Genomic DNA, 22002 nt, shown 5'->3' with positions numbered 1-22002 from the left:
GTATTATTAACTATAGTCTCCACTATAGAACTCAAGATCCCCAAACTTGATTATCATTTTTTTAACATCTTTATTGGAGTATAATTGCTTTACAATGGTGTGTTAGTTTCTGCTTTATAACAAAGTGTATCAGTTATACGTATACATATGTTCCCATATCTCTTCCCTCTTGCGTCTCCCTCCCTCCCACCCTCCCTATCCCACCCCTCTAGGTGGTCACAAAACACTGAGCTGATCTCCCTGTGCTATGCGGCTGCTTCCCACTAGCTGTCTATTTTACGTTTGGTAGTGTATATATGTCCATGCCACTGTCTCACTTTGTCACAGCGTACCCTTCCCCCTCCCCATATCCTCAAGTCCATGCTCTAGTAGGTCTATGTCTTTATTCCCATCTTACCCCTAGGTTCTTCATGACCTTTTTATCTTTTTTCCTTAGTTTTTTTTCTTATATGTGTTAGCATACGGTATTTGTTTTTCTCTTTCTGACTTACTTCACTCTGTATGACAGACTCTAGGTCCATCCACCTCACTACAAATAACTCAATTTCGTTTCTTTTTATGGCTGAGTAATACTCCATTGTATATATGTGCCACATCTTCTTTATCCATTCATCTGTTGATGGACACTTAGGTATTGCAGTGTTTGAGGAGCTCTTTGTTTCTTTTATTCACTGATGTGCTACAAATGCCTAAAATGTAGCCTCGTGGTTGCTCAGTGAATATTTGTTGACTGACTGAGTGGTGATTTTTCCCCAGCTTGGTCTTATTTGCTGAGCAGTATCTATTGGAATGGTGGAGGGTTACAGGCAATGGAGGAACCATGATGTGGTCCTGTTGTTTGGCTTGAGGGAGTGTGTTCATTTCTTAGCGCTGCCACAATAAATTACCACAAACTGGGTGGCTTAAAACAACAGAAATTTTTTTTTCCCAGAACTTACTCTGGTGGCTAGAATTCAGAAATCAAAATGTCGGCAGGGCTGACATTTACTATGGCAGATAAAATTAGAGGACCTAATATGGAAGGATGCGGCCTATTTGCTCTCTCGTGTGAGAGCAGCATTTATTTTCATTTTTCTGCTCTGAGGATACTGTGCTGCACTGGACAACCGTGGTCTTCGCCTATCTGGAAAATCCTCTGGAGTTAGGCTGCATCACAGCCAACACTTAACTCTGTCAGGACATTAGTATATTAGCGGCGACACCGAGATTTAAAGTACCGTTTATTCTCCTCCAATGGATTCTCCTTTCATGTCAAGTTATCTACAGGAAATGCCTATCTAACAGTGACTCATTTCTCTCTCTTTAGGACCACTGATGCCAGAAATAACTGTCTCCTACATTGCTGTCGCAACAATATTCTTTAACAGTGGATTATCATTAAATACGGAGGTACTGTCAACTATGGGGCACATGAGAAGCAGGGAGAAAAATTTAATTCGTGCTTACTCTTTCGAAATTTCAGATTCCTTTTGTAAAGCCGTGTGTAGGTACAGTCTGAAGCTTCACTATCACAGAAGAGAACTTGGACTGCAGCAAAGGACTTGCGTTTGGTACCTATATATTATAGATACTGCATAGCTGGGTGGCATGGGGAATAAGGGTGTGTTTATAGTGGTTATGTTTTCAGTACAACAACTGAACTGAAACATCTACTGCAGGTCTTCCTCAGGTTGTGGTGGTCACTCTAGTGGCACTGAGGCGCACTGGAGTTACTGATGTTTAGTTAGGTTTCCATGACTTGTGGATCATCTTTTGCTTCCAGGACTTATGCTGCTCAAGTGATGCTTGTTATGTTATAATTTTTAACTAATTTTTTTAAAAGTATATTCTTTGCTGGTATATCTGTTACATATTAATAAATGTTTTAAGAGAAATTCTGGAATTTTTCATACTAAGTCACAATCTATTATGAAGACACACAGGTAATGTTATTTACTGATCTAGGTGTCACTAAATATGGGATTCTTATAGAATTAAACAAATCCAGGCATTTTTACATCCAAGAGAGGAATGAGTAGAATTTGTGATTCTCTTTTGAATTGTAGTAGAAGAAAAAAAGAGGAGAAAATACCTATTTACTTTTGAAGAAATTACATTGAGTTTCTAAAGTTGTCATTCTAAGATGCTTATTCTTATGTAGATAGGGAAATCTTACTATGTCAGGATTTTGGGTTTTTTTAGAAATGGCTGTACAATTTGTTTCAGCATTATGTCTTGCCTTTATTTATTTTAAGTTTATTTTCTTTGAAGTGTGCTTTGAATGAAGACCAAATTTAGTTACCTTCTTCTTTGACCATCCTAGTAGTGATGTGGAAAAAGCATGGTTTTACTAAATTTATGTATTCTGTAGTTGTCAGGTTGGTATAAATCTTATCAATGGGGCATTTTTGATGTAAATGGGATCCCCGTGTAGTGTCTGAGAAATTTTGTCTCAAGAATTTGATATATTCTCACTAATTACTTGCTCTTTTGAAAACTGACATAGAACAGGATTTCCTAAATATGTTGAATTCTAGTTTTTGGAAATTATATTGCAATAAAGGACTACGATTAGTGCTTAAGGGGGCACAGGCTTTTTCTGTCAACGCCTGAGTTCTCCTACTGGTTCTCAAATGTGGGACCCAGTGATACAGAAAGATAGTTGCCACTCCTGTGGCGCTGGACTGAGCTTCCCTGGAGGTCTTCCTGCTGGCCTTTGCTGATGCTCTTTGTGGAGCAGCTGCCTTACCCAAGTCCTCTACTTGGGACGTTGCTCTAACTACGTCCCCTGGTGGCTGCTTAATGGCTACAGCTGTTCTTTATGCCATGGGAAATCTGGCAAGATTTGATTCTCTCACTCCTTTAGCTTCTTGCTTAATGCTCTTCTGTCAAGCAGCCAACTTTGCGGGATGCAGGAGTTGAAGAAGGAAGAAGGTCATACTTACCAGCATTTCTCTAAGGACCGAATTCTTCTGTAAGCACCTAGGAAACCTTCAGAATCATCCAGCTAATTGGGATCTAACGCTGAAATGCCTTGATCCTGTGCTTTATTGTGGCATCTAAATAGCCATCAAAGCCACTTCTTCCATATTAAAGGCCCTTTTCAAGCTAACACAACATTAAGTCATTTTCAAGATCCGTTTAACTTAAGATGCCCTAGATTGCGTCATTCTGTAATGTTAAACCATCTCCAAGCCCTGTTAATTTCCCGGGCAACCAAACAGTTGTAAGTTAGGAGGTAGTGAACTTCTTGTTATTTGTTTTCTAGTTAACAATCTTGTTTCAATAACAAGATTGTAACAATTTGTTTTCTAGTTAACAAACTAATTTCAGCTGGCACTACTATTTTTATATCCTGTTAGGTCCTGGAACAGCGCATTTTTGCGCACAGGAGACGGTAGGTTATAATTAACTTGCGTTTATTTGAAAGCATTTACATCGGCCCCACTCAAGTTTGATTTATAGTGAACATTTCATGTAGTATTACTTACACATGGATGTAATGATGTGTATTCTAGAATTTGTTTTGTTCATTTATTAAAGTTATAAAGGACTGTGTTAATACTTCATGCGGAAAAGATTTAATGCTAAGTCTTCGGTTTTATGGCTGTTGATTTCTAGTTTGTGACATACCTGTTGAAGTGGTTTCTGAAATTTTGTTGTAGTGACATGAAATAAGGTCACATTCGAAATATATTTCATATTTAGCGAACTTCAAATCTACAGTTTCAGAGGATTTGTTACTTAAGAGACGGTGACAAGACCAATCTCATTTAAACAAGTACCTGTTTAGCACCTGTGGCCACAAGGCACTGCCACCTTGTGCACTTGTACTTGGCTCGGGACAGAAGCAAAGATGAGCAGGAAACTCAGGGCGTGAAAAGGGTCCCCACTAGGCCAGAATATACCGGCTTGCCTTTATTTTCCTAAACAGATCATTTTTGAAAAATCCCATCAGCTTAGAAATAAATACAGCAAATTCTCAAATTGAGGTTCTTGCCGCTTGTTTCCAGCCCAGAGCTATGAGGCTGACTCTCCGAAAGCAAATCCAATAAAGGTCAAATAAGGGTTAGGAGGGAAATTGGTGTGTAATGAAAATATTTCTAAGTCCCAGTCAGAGCCTCTGATTTCAAGCGATTCTTGATGCTGTCAGTGAGGCCCTGGTATGTGGAGTATCTCCTTAAGTTTATTTTAATGGGATTCGACCTGTATTACATGTGAATAAATAAGATGTCATGTGGAATCAACTCTTCAGTTATTCATGATGGTATTTATTTGAGTATGTGGCCCTCAATTCTACATGGATATGTATGGAATAATACTATTTTGAATTTTATAGTGTTTACTTGCTTTTTCTTTTCCAGTGCAAGCTTATTTTATCTTTAAGGTTGTATGAAGAAGGTATAGAAAATATAGAACACTGGGTTTTTGTGACAGTCTTGAAAATCTTTCTTGGAAACACTTCATGTCTGTTATTTTCCTGTTGTTAAGAAGCCCCTGAGGACCCAACATAGTGGCCCCTTGTGATTCATTTTGCTGGGTTCTTTACTGTTCCATTATTTTGATACAATATCAGTTGTTTCTACTGTCATTTTTCAGATCAACTAGTGTTTTCTAACTACATTTTACTTTTTATAACTTTTTTCATGATTACAAAAGTAGTCTTTCCCCGTGTAGAAAGATTAGAAAGAATAAAAATAACTGCTGTTAACATTTGTGTGTATTTTAGCCCTTTTTTCCCTAAACGCATTTTTTATATAGAGACTACTTTAAAAATAAAATACTTAAAAAATTGTATATATGTGTATATATGTATACACATACTTGCATAAATATACACATACATACACACATACAATTTTATTTTTAATACATGACAGTGTATAATAGTAATTTTCCATGTAATATATTTCATTTAATTTTTCTTCATATTTGAAAATAAGATAATTTATATTTTATTTACTTTAATGAACATAAATCAAAAGGTACAAAAGTATGTACAATGAGAAGTCTTCTTTTTACTCCCCTACTAAATATTCAGTTCTCGTCTCTGGAGACAACCAATGTTAACAGTTTCTGTGTATCTTTCTGGAGGTATTCTATGCAAAACATACATATGTGTATCACCCCCCGCCCCTGTCAAACTGGGGTGTTTTATACCGTTTGCCACCTTACCTTATTTTACTCAAAACACATATTTTGGAGGTTTTTTCATATCAACACATAAAAAACTCCCTGTTTCTTTTTGGATGCTGAAAAATATTCCACTTTTGAATGTGTCTTGATATATTTTCCTCATCTTCTCTTGAATGGCATTTAGGTAGCTTATGGGGTTTTGCTATTATAAACATTCTGCAAAGGATAACCTAAAAATACGTCATTTCCTACATTTGGGAATATGTATGAAGGATTAATTCCTCGAAGTAGGATTGCTGGGTCAGATGATATGTGAAGTTTGAGTTGTGAGAGATAGTCCAAGTACCTAGAAAGGAGGCAGGTGCTGGGTAAGTGTTTGCCGCCTGAAGGAATGAGTTGCTAGGTTGGTCTACGTAGGCTGTGCCAGTGAGACACCTGTTGGTTAAGTAGGGCGAGACCCTGAACTTCTACATCCTTGTCTACACAGTTTTAACATAGTTTCTAATAGCTCTGAACACTCTGTTGCTACCTTATTTAGTTATTTCCTCACTTTTGGACATATAAGTTGTTTCCAGATTTTACTGTAATAGATAATGCTGTGACTATCAACCAATTCTATATATAAATGCTTGTAACCACTTTTTATATCCTTAGGAGAAATGCCTAGACATAAAATTTCGGGGTCCAAGAGTATGAATCCTATTATAGTCCTTGAGATATTCTCCCAAATTACTTTTCAGAAAAGTTTCAGCGTTTTATATTCCTATGAGAAGTGTATGCAGATGTCTTTGTTACTGCCTTCTGGCTAATCATTTTATTTTCATTTTTTGAAAATAAAAAACCTACTGATATTCATTTGGTATTTAAGAATGCCTCTGAGTGTATTTGCGTGAGATTTGGTTTCAAGACTGCTGAGAATTCTTGGAACTGCTGGTGCTCAAGTTTTCTCTGGGGTGCAATTTCGGGTTCATTGTAAAGATGACTCCTTTTATGTTAGCTCAGATCCGTGGACCCAGTGTGGCTTCCAGTTTGCATAGTGTTTCCCAGTTGTCCTGCATTAGACCCAGATTTCCAGAAGTTCATAGATGCCATTAGGGACGTATTGTGATTAAACTGGAACTGCTGTGTAACATGAAGGGAGATTAATGGTGGGAACTGATGAGACAGATTGCAGAAAGTGGTGACCAGTGAATGAGTTTGCATTAACCTACTGTTTATTACACCATGAACTTTGGCTAATGTCTCTGAGGCTAGTTCATGACTTACTTGAACTAAGGGAGGTGGGGAACATGACAGTGCTATGTTTATAAACCAGTGAATCTCTGGCAACTTTGAATGTGTTTAATGACTGCCTGCATGTTTTATATTCTACTACTTTCTGAATTTGTTTTATTTTTGCTGAATAACCACATAACTCAAAGAAATTCAAATGTAAACGCTTGTTGGTTTGTACATATTGAAATCCCAAAGTTTACCGAGTATCCCTTTTTAGCTGTGAGACTTACAATATGTGCCTGGTGTGTCATGATTCATGCAAATCTTTTCTCTCCTGGGGCAGCGGTGTGACATGGTGGGAGAAGCAGGAGTGAGTGGGTTTGATAGAATGCCAGAAATGGGTTTGATTCTGGGCTTCACTCTCTATCTCAATTTCCTCATCAGTACAATAGGGATAATAATATCTTCCTAACTGGGTTGTTGTCAGGATTAAATGAGATAACATACATAAAGTGGCAAGCTCAGAGCATGGCACAGAGCTGCTATTCAGTAATTGTTAATAAAGAAATCTAGTGAGTAGATTTTGGGGAAAAAAGCCCTTTTGAAATGTAGAATATTGTTGGGGAAAACATTTTTAAAAATTATCATTTGTGTGTAGATTTAGTAACATCTTGCCAAATCGAGTCCTTGCTAGGTCTGGTGTAATTGAGTAGAGGTTAATTATCAAATTTAATTAAAATTCTAGGTCCTGCCAAAATTTTTAAACAAGATTTTGTTTTAAATAGTTAAACATACATGTTTGTCTGCAGTGTCAACAATTCTGAAATCTATACTAGTGTAAAGGTAGTTAGCTTAGTCCTGTTCCAGACTTTTACAAATCTGAATTGTTGGGGTATACTGTATTTGAAAGAAATTAGAATGCTTCAGAAATTTTATAGAAAAATACTTTATAATTATCATGAACAACTTTTTTTTCCCTTAAAGTCTGTCTCTTATGCATATGCTTATAGGTAAAAGTTTTAGCTCTGAAATAACTCCACATTGATGGATATTAACTAGACTTATTGTGGTGATCATTTTGCAGTATGCACAATGAATCTTCATGTTGTATACCTAAAATTAATATAATGTTATATGTCAATTATATCTCAATTTAAAAAAACCTAATTCATATGATGTTGTTTTGGTAGCAGTCTGTCTTCAGAAATAGTTTTCTTACCTTTGTTATTTTGTGTCTTTCATATTCACAGGAGCTGACAAGTGCTTTGGTGCATATAAAACTACATCTTTTTATTCAGATCTTTACACTTGCATTCTTCCCAGCAGCAATATGGCTTCTTCTTCAGCTTTTGTCAATCACACCCATCAATGAATGGCTTTTAAAAGGGTATGTTTAAATATTTTGAAGGGTCCACTTTTAATGGGGTATCTTTGGTAACATTATTATTTCTGTGGCAACTGTACACAAAAGGGCTTATGTGTCATATAAGGAAATAAAAACACTTTTAACATTATTATTATTCTTTAAAGTGATAGTGTTTCACTAAGGAACTGCATTAAAGCATTTTATAACAAGAATCTTAAAATATACACTCTTGCTAAATGATAAGGTTCTAGGAGAGACAATTATCTGTTGGGAGAAAATTGGAAGGCACTACAGGATGTAAGGTCTGTGTGCATGTGTGTAATGTAGGCTGTCAATTGGGTGCTTTAACTTTTGTGTTCTATATCTTACCAAATGTATACAGATACTGGCTGACTATAATATGTGTTTTTTAAATGCATAGGAAAGAAAAATATATAGAGGGGACAAACATTTACTTTTTCCCTTGTTCTGTTTTATGTTTGATAGGATAATTGAATTAGCAATAGATTTTTTTCATGTTATTTTTAAATTTATTTTTTAACATCTTTATTGGAGTATAATTGCTTTACAATGGTGTGTTAGTTTCTGCTGTAAAGCAAAGTGAATCAGCTATACCTATACGTATATCCCCATATCTCCTCCCTCTTGCGTTTCCCTCCCACCCTCCCTATCTCACCTCTCTAGGTGGTCACAAAACACCGAGCTAATCTCCCTGTGCTATGTGGCTGCTTCCCACTAGCTAGCTGTTTTACATTTGGTAGTGTATATATGTCCATGCCACTCTCTCACTTTGTCCCAGCTTACCCTTCCCCCTCCCTGTGTCCTCAAGTCCATTCTCTACGTCTGCATCTTTATTCCTGTCCTGCCCCTAGGTTCTTCAGAACCATTTTTTTTTCAATTCCATATGTATGTGTTAGTGTATGGTATTTGTTTTTCTCTTTCTGACTTATTTCACTCTATATGACAGTCTCTAGGTCCATCCACCTCACTACAAATAATTCAATTTTGTTTCTTTTTATGGCTGAGTAATATTCCATCGTATGTATGTGCCACATCTTCTTTATCCATTCATCTGTCTATGGACACTTAGGTTGTTTGCATGTCCTGACTGTTGTAAATAGAGCAATAGATTTTTATTAGAATCTTTTCTCCCATTAAAAATGTTGCCATGTTTGTTAAAAGGATTTAATGATTTTTAAAAATTATTTGAAGTGGTTTAAAACTAACCACATTTTAGCATCATGGTATAACAACTATAACACTGAACTTAAAGCCTAAAGATTGCAGTCTGACCTTGTCCCTAAGTTGCTATGTGACTTTTAGGAAAGTCATTGAATAGTCTTGAACCTCAATTTCCCTGTGTAAAAAGTGAGGATAATCATACTTTTATTGCCTGCTTAGTAATGCTGTGGGGATATCAATTGAGATCACTTATTCATTCATTTATTCAAGTCATTTATTCAGCTCCATCTATATGCCAGGAATTATCATAGGTATTGGAGAAACAGCAGTGAACAAAATTGGCAAGTTAGTTTTGCACGTCAAGGACACTCTAGGTGTGATTGTCAATAAATAAGTAAATAGATTATCAAGATAGAGATAAGTGATCTGAAGTAAAACTGTGTGATATGAATGGTTGAGAGGACAGGCTGGTGATCAATTTAGACTGCAGAGTTCTGGGGGCAGAATGTTCTAGGTAAAGGAAACAAAATGTTTAAGGACTGGAACAAGCCTGGTGTCTTCTAGGGTCAGGAAAGTGACAATGATGGCCAAAGCCTGATGATATAGTTTACAAATAATGTGACTTGGGGTTGGAAAGATGGATAGGATCCTGGTCATGCAGAGCCCTGTAGGCTTGTAAAGCATTCAGTTTTTATTTCGAGTGCTGCAGGAAGCTACAGGAGGGATTTAAATGAAAGAGTAATATGGTTCTGATTTATGTTTGCAAATGATTCTTCTAGTTCCTGTATGAAGAATAGATAGTAGAAGAGCCTGAGAGAAAACTAGGAGACCAGCTTGGAGGCTAGTGTGATGAGGGAGCAGCTCAGAAGAAAGAAATGGATGTATGGAGGATATATTTTAAAATTAGAGCTCTCAGTATCCATGGGTGGATAGGTTGTGGAGGGAGGACAGGGAGGAGTCTGGATTCGGGGTACGAGCCACTGGCCGATTGGCGGCATCATTTTCTTAGCTGGGGGAGAAATAGGTTGGGACGAGAGCAGGAAATCAAGAGTGCTGTTTTGGCCAGGTCGAGTTTGAGAGAATGAACATAAAATTTCACCAGAAAGCATAAAATGCTACATAAATGTGATGACATCATTTTAGAGCAACAAGGTATGATGCATATAGAGAACCAGTATTTACCAACTATCTGCCCTGTAGAGAGCACTCAAGAAATTGGAAGATACTAACTCATTTTCATTGTATTCAGAGAACTTCCAATTTAGTTGGATATGTAGGTTATATATACAGATATATAAAACAGTAACCAATAAAATGGGGCAGCATATGATTTGTTAGATAAGTGGTGTAATCAGTTAAAGGGGAAGAGGTTCAGCAAGGGTTGTGTACTCCTAAAGAAGAGAATTCAAACATGAGGCATTAGTGGGAGACAAAGATAAAAAGCTTCCTTAAGGCCAAGTTGCAAGACTGGAACTACTGGGCTGAGGAGTTTGAGTTTGAATCTGTAGATGATGCAGGGTTCTTAAATGTGCTAAACAAGAGAACAACATGCTAGAAAATGGTCATTAAAGAAGATTATCTGATAGTATTGTCCTGGGTATATAAGCAGAGCAGAGTAGAGTTTGTAATCACAGTATGCTAAATAAAAAAAAAGCATACAATTCTCAGCTCAGGATATTAAACTTAACGGAGTACAAACTTAGTCTACCTCACTTAGAGAAAGCTCTTCCTCACTCACTTTTTCTCCCTTCCCCTCCCAATTTGAGAGTACACACTTAGTATGTTAACTGGAGGGAATTGCCAACTTCTACATCAAGGTCCTGTTTAAATCACTGAGATAAATGTATTCTGAGCGCACACTCCTTACCTTGCTGTGTTAAAGGGAAAGAGTGAAGGTAGAGAGAGCACTGAGTAGGCATTTAGAAATGTCCAGACTTGGGCGAAAAGCATCTGAAGGGGGATGATGACAGTAGTCATGGAAAGTTGGTTGTGGCGATTGTTTGGTTTGTGAAGAGTGAGTGGAGCTCCACTTAACTCCAAAGTTTCAGACTGGATCATTAGGAAAAAAGCTGTCCCATTGGAAGAAATAGGTTAATTGAGAGGCAAAATTGATTTCTTAGAAAATACATAAATTCAACATTAGACATGTTTTGTTTATGGTGGCAGTCATAGACAGCTACGGATTTGGGAATGGAGGTTAGGGTTAGCAATAGAAATTTGTAAGTATTCATATAGATTCAGATTTGCAAATAAGATTGAGAAGAAGACAGGAAAATACTTGAATGGGCTGGTTTAAAAGACAGGAGATAAATTAGAATGATACTGTACTATGGCAACCAAGAGAATAGAGTGCTTTGAGAAGCAAGGAGGAAAGGAGAATGAATACAGGGAAAACGATGTTGGATTTGGTGATTGGGAGATTGCTGGTTACTTATAAGGTTACTGCTTTTACTAGAAGGGGCATAAGTCAGATTCCAGGGGAGTAAAGAGGGAATGAGCTTTGGGGTCTTGGAGGTAGAGCACAACAGTGAGCCACAGTGGAAAAAGTATTATTACATCCTGAGGAGGCAACAGTACTAATTTTGAGGTTAGTTATCTACATTTGTGTGTTGAATATTCTGCCTCCTTGAAGGCAGGAATGATGTCTTATACTTTTTTTTATACCCTTGTTTAGTGTCCTACCTGTAGAAAGTATATGTATTCAGTATATATCTTAGAGATTTTTTTTTTAAGATACGGAGAACTCTCCTTCTTTGTACATAGAGGGGAAGAGGCCAGATGAGAGGGAAAGTTTGAAAAAGTTCGATTGAAAATACCTGAGAGGACCTGTTCCTTGTATTGGTGGTAGAGAAGCCAGAAGGCAGAGAGCCTGGAGGGGTGGCCTTGGTAAGGCTTTGGCCCTGGATTACAGAATAAAAGTTTAACCCAAGATAGGTGATTTTGTGAGTTTGGTCATATATTTAACTCCTGTCTTAACTTCAGTTTTTGTAAAAATGAGAATAATAATAGTATTTATCTTAAATACTTGTGAGGGATAAATGAGTAAAGTGTCTAGAACAGTATCTACTACAGATGGTAAAATCTCAGTAATATTAGTGATGTTGATGGTAATGATTACAAGGAAGGCTCAGAGATTGGGAATTCATAATCAGACAGACTACTTCAGCATCACTTGGGAAAACAGACCTTAAAAGAAGACCATGTTAAAGTGAATTGAACTGGAAGTTCCCTATAAGGTTTTTTCTTAAGTTTTCAGTCAAAAATTAATGAAAACTTTTTATTTTTTCTTACTTCAGAGCCAATATAAATTCATTGCATAAAGATTAGACAATATATTATTACAAAAGTGAATCAAAATGACCTGTGATCCTACGTTCAAAATATTAGTCAGATACTCTGTGTCCTTGATTCCTTGTATAAACTTTCCACTTTAGTTGGGCTTTGTCCCCAGAATATATATTCTGTATGAATGCTGAGGAATGTTTTTTATCTTTAATACTTGGATTTACTACTCATAATTTCATTTGCTTGTCATACAATGTGTTTTCTATTCTAAACTAGGAGAAGAGAATTCTTGTCACGATCTTGGGAGTATACACATAGTTTAATAAAAACCAAATTTAGAATAGACACTAGAATTTACTATAGGGTCTGAATCTAAGAAGCACATGATTGTGTCATGCCTATTTTTATAATGATATTACAACAGCATGAAAATGTCTTTTATGAGATGAAAGTTTGAGAATTGCTGTTATGTGGAAAAGAATCTGCAAGAGGTTTTAAAGTTTTATTTTTGCCAAAAACCTTCCTATAAAAAATGTAAGGAAAAGATACCTGAAAATAACTGACTATATACACTTGCCAAATGATTAGCCATTTTGGTTATCTTTCAATGACTACACTCACCATAACCTGACCGTTTTTTGAATTGTATAAGACCTTAAATAATTTAAAAAATAAAATCACCCAAGTCTGTGGAATGGAGTGAGAGCTTCTATTAAGCCACGTTGCCTCATATAGAATTGTCTAAACTCAAAAGGGCATGTGCATCAGTAAACATTCTCCTATTTTCATTTACTCAGCTCTGCTATTTTAGAATGAATGTAGTGAAAACTATTTATAATTGATAACAAAAGCCTACTTATAGTTGCTTATTTTTTTCTTTTTCAGGTTGCAGACAGTAGGTTGCATGCCTCCCCCTGTGTCTTCTGCAGTGATTTTAACCAAGGCAGTTGGTGGAAATGAGGTAAGTCACAGGGCTAACTTTGTTTAAACATAAGTGGGTGCTATGCTCTTATTTTATATTATATTTTATTTTATTTTATTTTATTTTATTCTATTCTATTCTATTCTATTCTATTCTATTCTATGATGGAGTCATGTCACAGAAAACATATAACCATAGCAGCTTATGAAAGAAGTGGGTGAATTCATGTTTAGGATGATGCTAAAATTGACAATAATGAATGAAATTTAGAATTTCAAAGAGAAGAGCAAGGGAGGTGAATGAAATAGAGATGGTGATTTTTCTACCTCAGTGGGAAATGAGGAGACAGAAGACAGTGAGTCCAAGGCAAGGAACTTTTACATCCAAGACTCATCAACTGAGGACACCTGCCATGGCCATTCCTTAGTTCTTAAAAAATTTGTAGCAAATTAATTCATGGGAAAAGGGTCAATATAAGTTTAATGGCAAATGAAGATGATATAAAAAAGGAGAAATTAGGCCAGGTTTCTAAGATGAATTCAAAGAAATTATTCAACTACTAGGAAACTGTGGCCAAAGAAGAGTGCTTGTATATTGGGGTGGCAGTTTTCCATTTCGGGAGCTACTTATAGGTGGTTTTTCTTGGCTGAAAGACCCTACGACTTTATACTGAGGGACTCTGCTTTGTAGTAGCTTATTCCTCCTTTTCCACTAATATTTTACCATTCAGAAAAGAATACTATAGAATGAGGGAGGATATAAATGTTCCCACTGCAATTTGTTCTTAGGATTTTGCTTTCTTTGCATCTGTTTTCATCTTTATTTACTTTATTCAGTACCTGCTATATTCCTTTTAAAAAAAAGTTAATTGAAGTATCATCGACATACAATAAACTGAACAAATTAAAACAATTTAACATTTTGACATATGTATGCATTGGGAAATCATCAACACAATTGAGATAGTGAACGTGTTCATCACTCCCCAAAGTTTCCTTGTACCGCTGTGTGATCCCTCCCTCCTGTCGTCTTCCCCAGGAAACCTCTGATCTGTTTTCTGTTACTACAGATGTTTGCATTTTCTAGAGTTTTATATACAGTAAGTCCCCTACATACGAACCTTCAAGTTGCGAACTTTCAAAGATGCGAACGTGTGTTCCATCGATGTCAGGCATGAGTGAAATTGCACCTTGCTCTCCGTCTCTTATCGCTGACAGCTCTATCCTCTCCCACCTCCTCTCCCTCCTCCAGTCAGTAACTCTTCTTGCCTGTTTACTCAATGCCAACCCCTGTATGCCAGCTGTTGTACTGTACTATTGTACTTTTCAAGGTACTGTAGTGTAAATTAAAAATGTTTTCTTTATTTTTTGTGTTTGTTTTTTATGTACTATTTGTGTGAAAAGTATCATAAACCTATTACAGTACAGTACTATATAGCTGATTGTGTTAGTTGGGTACCTAGGCTAACTTTGTTGGACTTACAAACAAATGGACTTATGAATGCGCTCTTGGAATGGAACTCGTTTGTATGTAGGGGGCTTACTGTAACGGAATCACACAGTGTGTACTCCTTTTCTTCTCTTACTCAGCATAATTATTTTGAGATTCATCTATATTGTGTGTATTAGTAATTCAGTCCTTTTTATTGCTGAATAGTCGTCTTTTGTATGAATATGCCACAATTTGACTATCCATTCACTTGGTGATGGACATTTGGGTAGTTTCCACTTTTGGGCTATGAACATTTGTGTACAAATCTTTAAGTGGACGTATACCTTCTTTCTTTTGAGAATACTTAGGAGTGGAATGGCTGGATCATCTAATAGGTGTATGTTTTAGCACCTTTCAGCCAAGGGAAGAATCACCAATAAATATAAGTCATCTATAAACAGCTTCTGGAGTGGACCATATCTGTCAATATATAAACACTCTTCTTTTACCACCAGTGTATGTTTAACTTTTTAGAAATTGCCAAAATATTTTCCAAAGTGGTTGTATCAGTTTACATTTTAAATAGCAATATATGAGAATTGCTGTGTTCTACGTCTCATCAATACTTGATATTGTCATTCTTTTTAATTTTAGCCATTCTAATATGTATGTAGTTGTATCTCATTGCGGTTTTAATTTAATTTGCATTTTCCAGTGACTAATAGTGGTGAGCATTCTTATCTTTCCATGTGTTTATTTGCTATCCATGCCTTTCTTGGGGAAATGTCTATTAAAATTTTGTTTTTTAAAAAATTGGGTGTTTTGTTTTCTTATTGATGAGCTTGGAGAGTTTTATATATTCTGGATACAAGCCCTTCATTTTATCTATATGCTTTTAAAGTGTTTTCTCCCAGTTTGTGTTTGTCTTTTCATGTTCTTATCAGTGTCTTTTGAAGAGCAGAGTGGTAGTGGAAAAAGTAAAGGGTGGTTGGATTCTGTATGTATTTTGAAGGCGCAGGGTATGCTGATGAATTGGATGTGGGGTATGAGAGAAAGAAAGGGGTCAAGAATGACTTCAGGGTTTTTGACTGAGCAGCTAAAAGGATGAAGTTTACTGAGATAGAAAAGACCACTACGTGAGAGCCGCTTTTGGGGGGTATTTAGTCTGGGTAGGCAAGGCTATACTGTGATAACTAAGAACTCCAAAATCTCAATGGCTTGTTAAGCATATAAGTTTATTTCTTGTTAATGGTTCCTGTTCCATGTTGGTCAGTGGGAAGGTCTTTGCCATCACTAAGGAAGCCTGGTTGGCTCCACGTCTTGAAGTACACCATCTGGATGGAACACAAAACATTTTCAGTTGCCACAGCACGGAAGGAGAGAGATTGGAGAATCACAATGGGCTTATCATGTCCAGGCTGGAGATGACATATGGCACTTCTGCTCACATTACATTGGCCAGAACAAGTCATGTGGTCTTATCATGGGTTGTCATTCCTGTGCCCTGAAGGGGAGGGGAGCTGGACGTTGATGAACACTTGTAATGTCAGCCACGTGGTAAAGATCAAGAGCTTATTTTTTGATGTGTCAAGATGCCTATTACATATCCAACGAAAATGTCAGTGAGCAATTAGAGATACAGGGGTTGAGAGTTGAGGGGTGGCCTAAACCTGGAGACATAAATTAGGGAGTCATCAGTGAATAAACTGTATTAAAAGCCAAGATTGAGGTTGAGATTCCTTAGGGATAGAGCATAAATAGAAAAGAGCAGAGGTTCAAGGACTGAGTCCGGGAACCCTCCAACATTAAGAGGTCAGGACAATGAGGAATAACCAGCAAAGGCAACAGAGAGTATAATTAGTGAGACTGAAGAAAAAACAAGAGAGCATGGTATCCTCGAAGCCAGGTGAAGAAGGCGTTTGAAGGAGGAGGGTATGATGAGCGGTATCAAATTCTGCTAATGTGAGTTGTGTAAGATGAATTCCGAGAGTTGACCATTGAATTAAGGTATGTGGAGGTTACTGGTAACCTTGACCAGGGTGGTTTTGGTGGAGCGTAGGGGCAAAAGCTTGTAGAGTGGGTTCAAGGAAAACAGGAAGAGAAGAGTTAGAGACAGGAAGTCTAGACCATTGTTATGAGGTCCTTTGTGATAAAAGGGAATAGAGAAATGGGACTATGTTTAGAGAGGGTTGTGGGCTCAAGATATTTTTTTTTAATGCAGAAAGGACAGTGTATTTCTATCATGATGAAAATCATACAGCAGAGAGCAAGCTGTGGATTTAAGAGAGAGTGCTGGAGTAGTTTATTTGATCAAGTGGGAGACAATGGTATTGGGTCGTATGAGCTTCAGTAGGAGCTTGGACCATTTGTTCATAATAACAAGAGGGAAGGCAGGGTGCTTGGCTATAGATCCACGTAGAAGGGGTACACTTGGGAGTTTTTTCTGGTGGCTTTCATTTTTTCTCAGCAGCAGAGAGTGGTGATGGGGGTAAGTGCTATTAATGTTCGAGATGAGAGGAGAAAATGCGGAATTGCCATGTAGATGGGGAGAGTGAGTCAACTGGAGAAGATGGTAGCATTGCCAGGCAGCACCAAGGACCCAGCTGAAACCAAGCCATGCATTTAAAGTAAAGCCAGGCATCGTGTATGTGTGTTTTCTCTAAGCCACATTTAACTTCTCGGTGTAGGAATGGAATTGGCAGATAGATGGATTTAACCAGCATTTCAGTATGCCAAGTAATTCTTTCAGTTGCCACATAATTAGTGAGGTAGAGAAGTTACTGGAGTCTTGGATTAGCACCTGCTATGATTATCTTTCTATTGCCTTGAAAGAATTTGAGGAAAGGGTCTCCTGTGGTATATCTGAGATTAATGGTAATTGGTTTAAAGGTGTCATTTATCTCTTTCTTTCTAATGTGATTCCCTTAAAAAACTTTTCTTTCTCAAATGACTTTTGGCAGAAGTTCAAAGTTCACTCATTTTCTTGACATCAACGTATAACATTTGAAATTGTATCTACATGTTCATTCCCCAGTGGATATTTAAATCATTTACATTAATGTTGCATGTTAATAATGCTGAATTTATGAACATCTCCTTTGTTTTCTAGTATCATTGGTCTAGTTCTTTAAATGTTTATATTGTGCAGCTTCATGATTGTCATTTAAAAAAATTATTTATTTATTTATTTTTATTTTTGGCTGCGTTGGGTCTTTGTTGCTGCGCGCTGGCTTTCTTTAGTTGCAGCGAGCGGGGGCTACTCTGTTGTGGTGCGCAGGCTTCTCATTGTGGTGGCTTCTCTTGTTGCAGAGCACAGGCTCTAGGCACGCGCACTCAGTAGTTGTGGCTCGCAGGCTCTAGAGTGCAGGCTCAGTAGTTGTGGCACAGGGACTTAGTTGCTCCGCGGCAGGTGGGATCTTCCCGCACTAGGGCTTGAACCTGTGTCCCCTGCATTGGCAGGTGGATTCTTAACCACTGTGCCACCAGGGAAGCCCTGTCAAGCGTTTTTGAAGTCCTGGAGAATAAGACACAATTTTTCATAAATATTGAACATTGAGCTTCAGAAATGAAGCTTTCAAAGTCCATTTTGGTCATGTCTTCCGATGTGCAGTGAATAGACTATTTTATATTTATGTCAGATTATGGAAGAAAATGATCTGTAGGTAAAAATACTAGATAATTTTAAGTTTCATGGTTTTCTAAAATACTGTTATAAGGTAACCGAATATAGACTTTTGTTGAAATAAATGTAAGGGAAGATTAATCTTTTGTATCATATATCGGAAAAAACTAAGGATAGAAAATAAATTTTTTCGTGCATGTAAATGAAAAGATCCAAAAGCTGAGTGCAGTGTCAGGTGCCATTAGGTGAAGGTTTCGATTCTACTTCACCGTGGTTGTCTGCTCTGTCTCACACACAGCGGCTATGTACCCACATGGATTTTAGCATGGGGGGAAAATTACTGGGGCACATTTCCATGTTACGCTGTTCTTTTCAGCTGACCATTCTTTGCAGTGTTTATACATGTAAGAAAACTTTTTTCTTTCCAGATTTTGTGTTATTAAACTTATTGACATTGAGTTTATGCTCTCAAACACTTATATATACATCTTTTAATACCTGTACACATGTTTAGCATATGCTCTCGTATGTTAAAATGTGCGACTGTGTAGCATATTTGTATTTAATGATTTTGGGGACATATACAGATACAATAGTGTCATTTGAAGTGATTCTCTTCATTTTATTTTGTAAAGTTGTTGTATAACTTAGAAGGAATTTTTTTTTTTCTGTCACTTATATACCTCTCATTGTAAATGCTTTTTTCCATAAAACTGTTGGTTACTGAAAGGTTTTTGTCATGGATTGAAAGTTATTGCATCCCTTAAACTCACATCTTGTACTTTGGTGAGAATAGCCTTTTTACTTTTTGTTAAAGTTAAAAAACAATTTCTGTTTTTATAACTTAGATTGTTTTTGTTTCAGTGAGCCAATTAAAATTTATAATCATTTTTAGGAGCAGAGGGAACTCAATGCATGTGCATAACAATGCGTGTACACTGGAATGCCAGCATATCCTTTAGGTATTAAAGTGAGACTGTTTGAGGGTATAGCTGACTGGCAGTCTTATTTCGTGGCCTTTAAATTTTAAACTACTTTCAATTAAGTATTGGAAACTTGGTTAGGTTTGTTTTTGTGATTGTTATTTATTCATTCCAGTGTTTTAAATGCAATTTTTCAAACCTGCAGGATTGTAGTGTATGATGTTGACATGGTCTGATTGGTGGCGATAATGGTAGTGTGTGTGTGTGTGTGTGTGTGTGTGTGTGTGTGTGTCTGTCCTAATTACATTGCCAAGTATAAAAAAGAAGATAGGTCAAAATGTTTTTTATTCTAACATGGGAGACATAGTATAAACACATATTTTTTGTTTAAAACTGTATACAGTTCTGTTCCAAATGTAATGTTAGGTGGTAAAAGACATGATTTTTTTTCCAAAAGCCTTACATAGGTTTTAAACTTTATGAGATTTGCTAAGAAAATCATTGTGCTTAAATTCAAGTAACTTCTGCGTTATAGTAACTACCACAGGGATTTCTTTTATAAAAGGCGTTTCTTTTTTTTTTTTTTTTTTTGCTGTACGCGGGCCTCTCACTGTTGTGGCCTCTCCCGTTGCGGAGCACAGGCTCCAGACGCGCAGGCTCGGACGCGCAGGCTCACGGGCCCAGCCGCTCCACAGCATGTGGGATCTTCCCGGACCGGGGCATGAACCCACGTCCCCTGCATCGGCAGGCGGACTCTCAACCACTGCGCCTCCAGGGAAGCCCAAGGCATTTCTTTAAAAAAAAAAAAACTGGAAAATTATTTCCCTAAGTTTGGAGAGAAGGTATCATGTGGTTTTTGTGTTGTTGTTATAGAGGTATTTTTATTTCATTTGACACTTATACTGTTGTTTAATGAAAAAGCAAGAGAGGTAGGGTTTGGGAAAAGATGTACTATCTCCTTTTACCTCTATTTCTTTTTTGGCAAACTGAGATATGGAAGGATTCAGCTAAAAACGCTTCCTCAAAATATGAAGTAAATATGAGGTCTTAATTTCCAAGTAAAGTTGCGAAGCTGTATAACTTTGTAAGATTTTGTGCGTCTGGGCAATAAACTAAGTAGGAGAGAAATGTAGTTAAGGATTTCTATCTTCAAATATCTGAAGGAAAAAAGAAAAGGAAAGCAAAAGCATTAAGAATTAGAGGAAAATCAGAGCAAGTTAGGAAGGAATTTCCAGGCATATCTGAGGGTAATAGTTTATGCTAAATACTATGTTCTCTGTGTTTAAGTCTGAGCCTGATAATTTGAACCAGGAAAGTAAAACACCTTTACCACTAATAGCAGTGTACTGATAACAGGCATGTTATTTATGTTGGTCTGTTTATTTATTTTTTTGTTGTTTTTTTTCTTAAAGTGAATTCTATAGATCGCCCACATCTGCGTTACCTGGGGTGATTAGAAAAAAAAAATCCCTTATCTCCACTTTAGACCTATTGAATTAGAATGTGTAGTGGATGGGCCTCAGGATTCTCCCTCTTTTTAAAAATTATGAAATATCATATCTACAAAAAACACATATATCCATTTTAAAGCATAATAATAGACACCACTGTGCCCACCATCCAGCTTTAGAAATAGAATGTACTAGTCAACAGTAGTTTAGCACCCACTTTATGTAGACACTGCCTTTTACCATAGGGAATAAAAAAGGAGAGTAAGATCTGGGGCCTGCCTTCAAGAAGCCTACATTCAGTGTCATGTTACACTACTCAAAACCTCTATTTCATATTAAAAACCTCACAAAAGTAGGCAAAACAGAGTAGAATGGCTTTACATTGGCCCATATCATTAAAATCATTGTTTTTTTTCATAGTGTAGAAAAAACCAAAATGTACCCCAAGTGAGTTCAGTCTCACTCAGCTGTGTAGGGCAGCCCGAAGTTCCATTTGGGGATGTGGACTGTAGTTGCTTCCTGTAGGCATTAAGCTGTCCTCTTGCTTAGCCTAGAGTTAAGATGGTGTGTTGCTTTTAGTGTAAACAGATTTAGCTGACGTTTTTATTGTGTTTTAGTTAACAGGCTGAAGGATTTTAGAACCCTTTGGTAGTCATGCAGAATTCCAAGTACATTTTAAGGAAAAGTTTTGATTTCAGGTATGGTAGAAAGGTGACAAGTTGAAAATGTGTGTGTGTGTGTGTGTGTGCGCACGTGCGCTTAATTTCATCGATGGAGTTATTGCCCAAATCTCTTCAAAGAAAACTTAAGAATGTCTCCCGAGCAAAGAAAATGATTACGTGTGGTGAACTCTTTAAGTCATTGACGAAGGTCATGGCAGGCTGAGTGTATTTAAAAAAGGTGTTCTATCTGCTTGGAAAGCAAATGAAGCACTCATTACGAACTTTAAAATTATAGCTATGAGAAGATTTTTGCTAGAGGTGAAAGATCAAGATCGTCACAGTCCAAATGAAGACGGAAAGTTCAATTTCTGGCTGATCAGCAAGGCATGAAACATTTCAGGGTTATTTTGCATTATCAGTGGGGAGTTGATCTTGCTAATCCAATGCATGAAGATAAGATTCACTGAAACATTTATAAAGGCATTTAGAGTAGATCTGATCAGCAGAGAGACGACTTGAAGTGAGAAGGAAATCTGATCTGTCAGTCACTGTCTCAGCTTCAGCCATCACTGGACTTTGGTGTACCTTGCATTTCTCTCCTGTTAAATGGGCTTGGTCACTGCTTTTGCTTGCAGTGGGAGTTTACTGGCCTCCTGGAGCAATCTTGTACAGCCTGAAAAGCCTGTCAGTGTTGAGCCCTCTTGCAAGCTGGCCTATGTGTACTTTCTACCCTCCAGCCTCCTGTGCTCTCAGAGAAATGGTAACAGTTTTTCCTCTTTTATTTTTTGCCTCTCACTGTTGTGGCCTCTCCCGTTGCGGAGCACAGGC

At 37.1% G+C, this 22002-nt stretch overlaps 1 protein-coding gene across 1 annotated transcript in view; it reads left to right on the top strand.

Annotated features, from left to right (window-relative positions):
* The window catches only part of SLC10A7 (solute carrier family 10 member 7), a 251487-nt gene that overhangs the window by 4989 nt on the left and 224496 nt on the right, over positions 1 to 22002 (top strand). Inside the window, exons 2-4 of the mRNA XM_060012115.1 lie at positions 1307 to 1389; positions 7581 to 7717; positions 13049 to 13124. Coding sequence (XP_059868098.1) covers positions 1307 to 1389; positions 7581 to 7717; positions 13049 to 13124 — 296 coding nt within the window. The remainder of the gene's footprint in view (positions 1 to 1306; positions 1390 to 7580; positions 7718 to 13048; positions 13125 to 22002) is intronic.

This window comes from Delphinus delphis, chromosome 5 (genome assembly GCF_949987515.2).
Source record: "Delphinus delphis chromosome 5, mDelDel1.2, whole genome shotgun sequence".
Lineage (NCBI taxonomy): Eukaryota > Metazoa > Chordata > Mammalia > Artiodactyla > Delphinidae > Delphinus > Delphinus delphis.
Note: the sequence above shows the minus strand (reverse complement) of the source record. Positions and strands in the feature narration are given on the sequence as shown.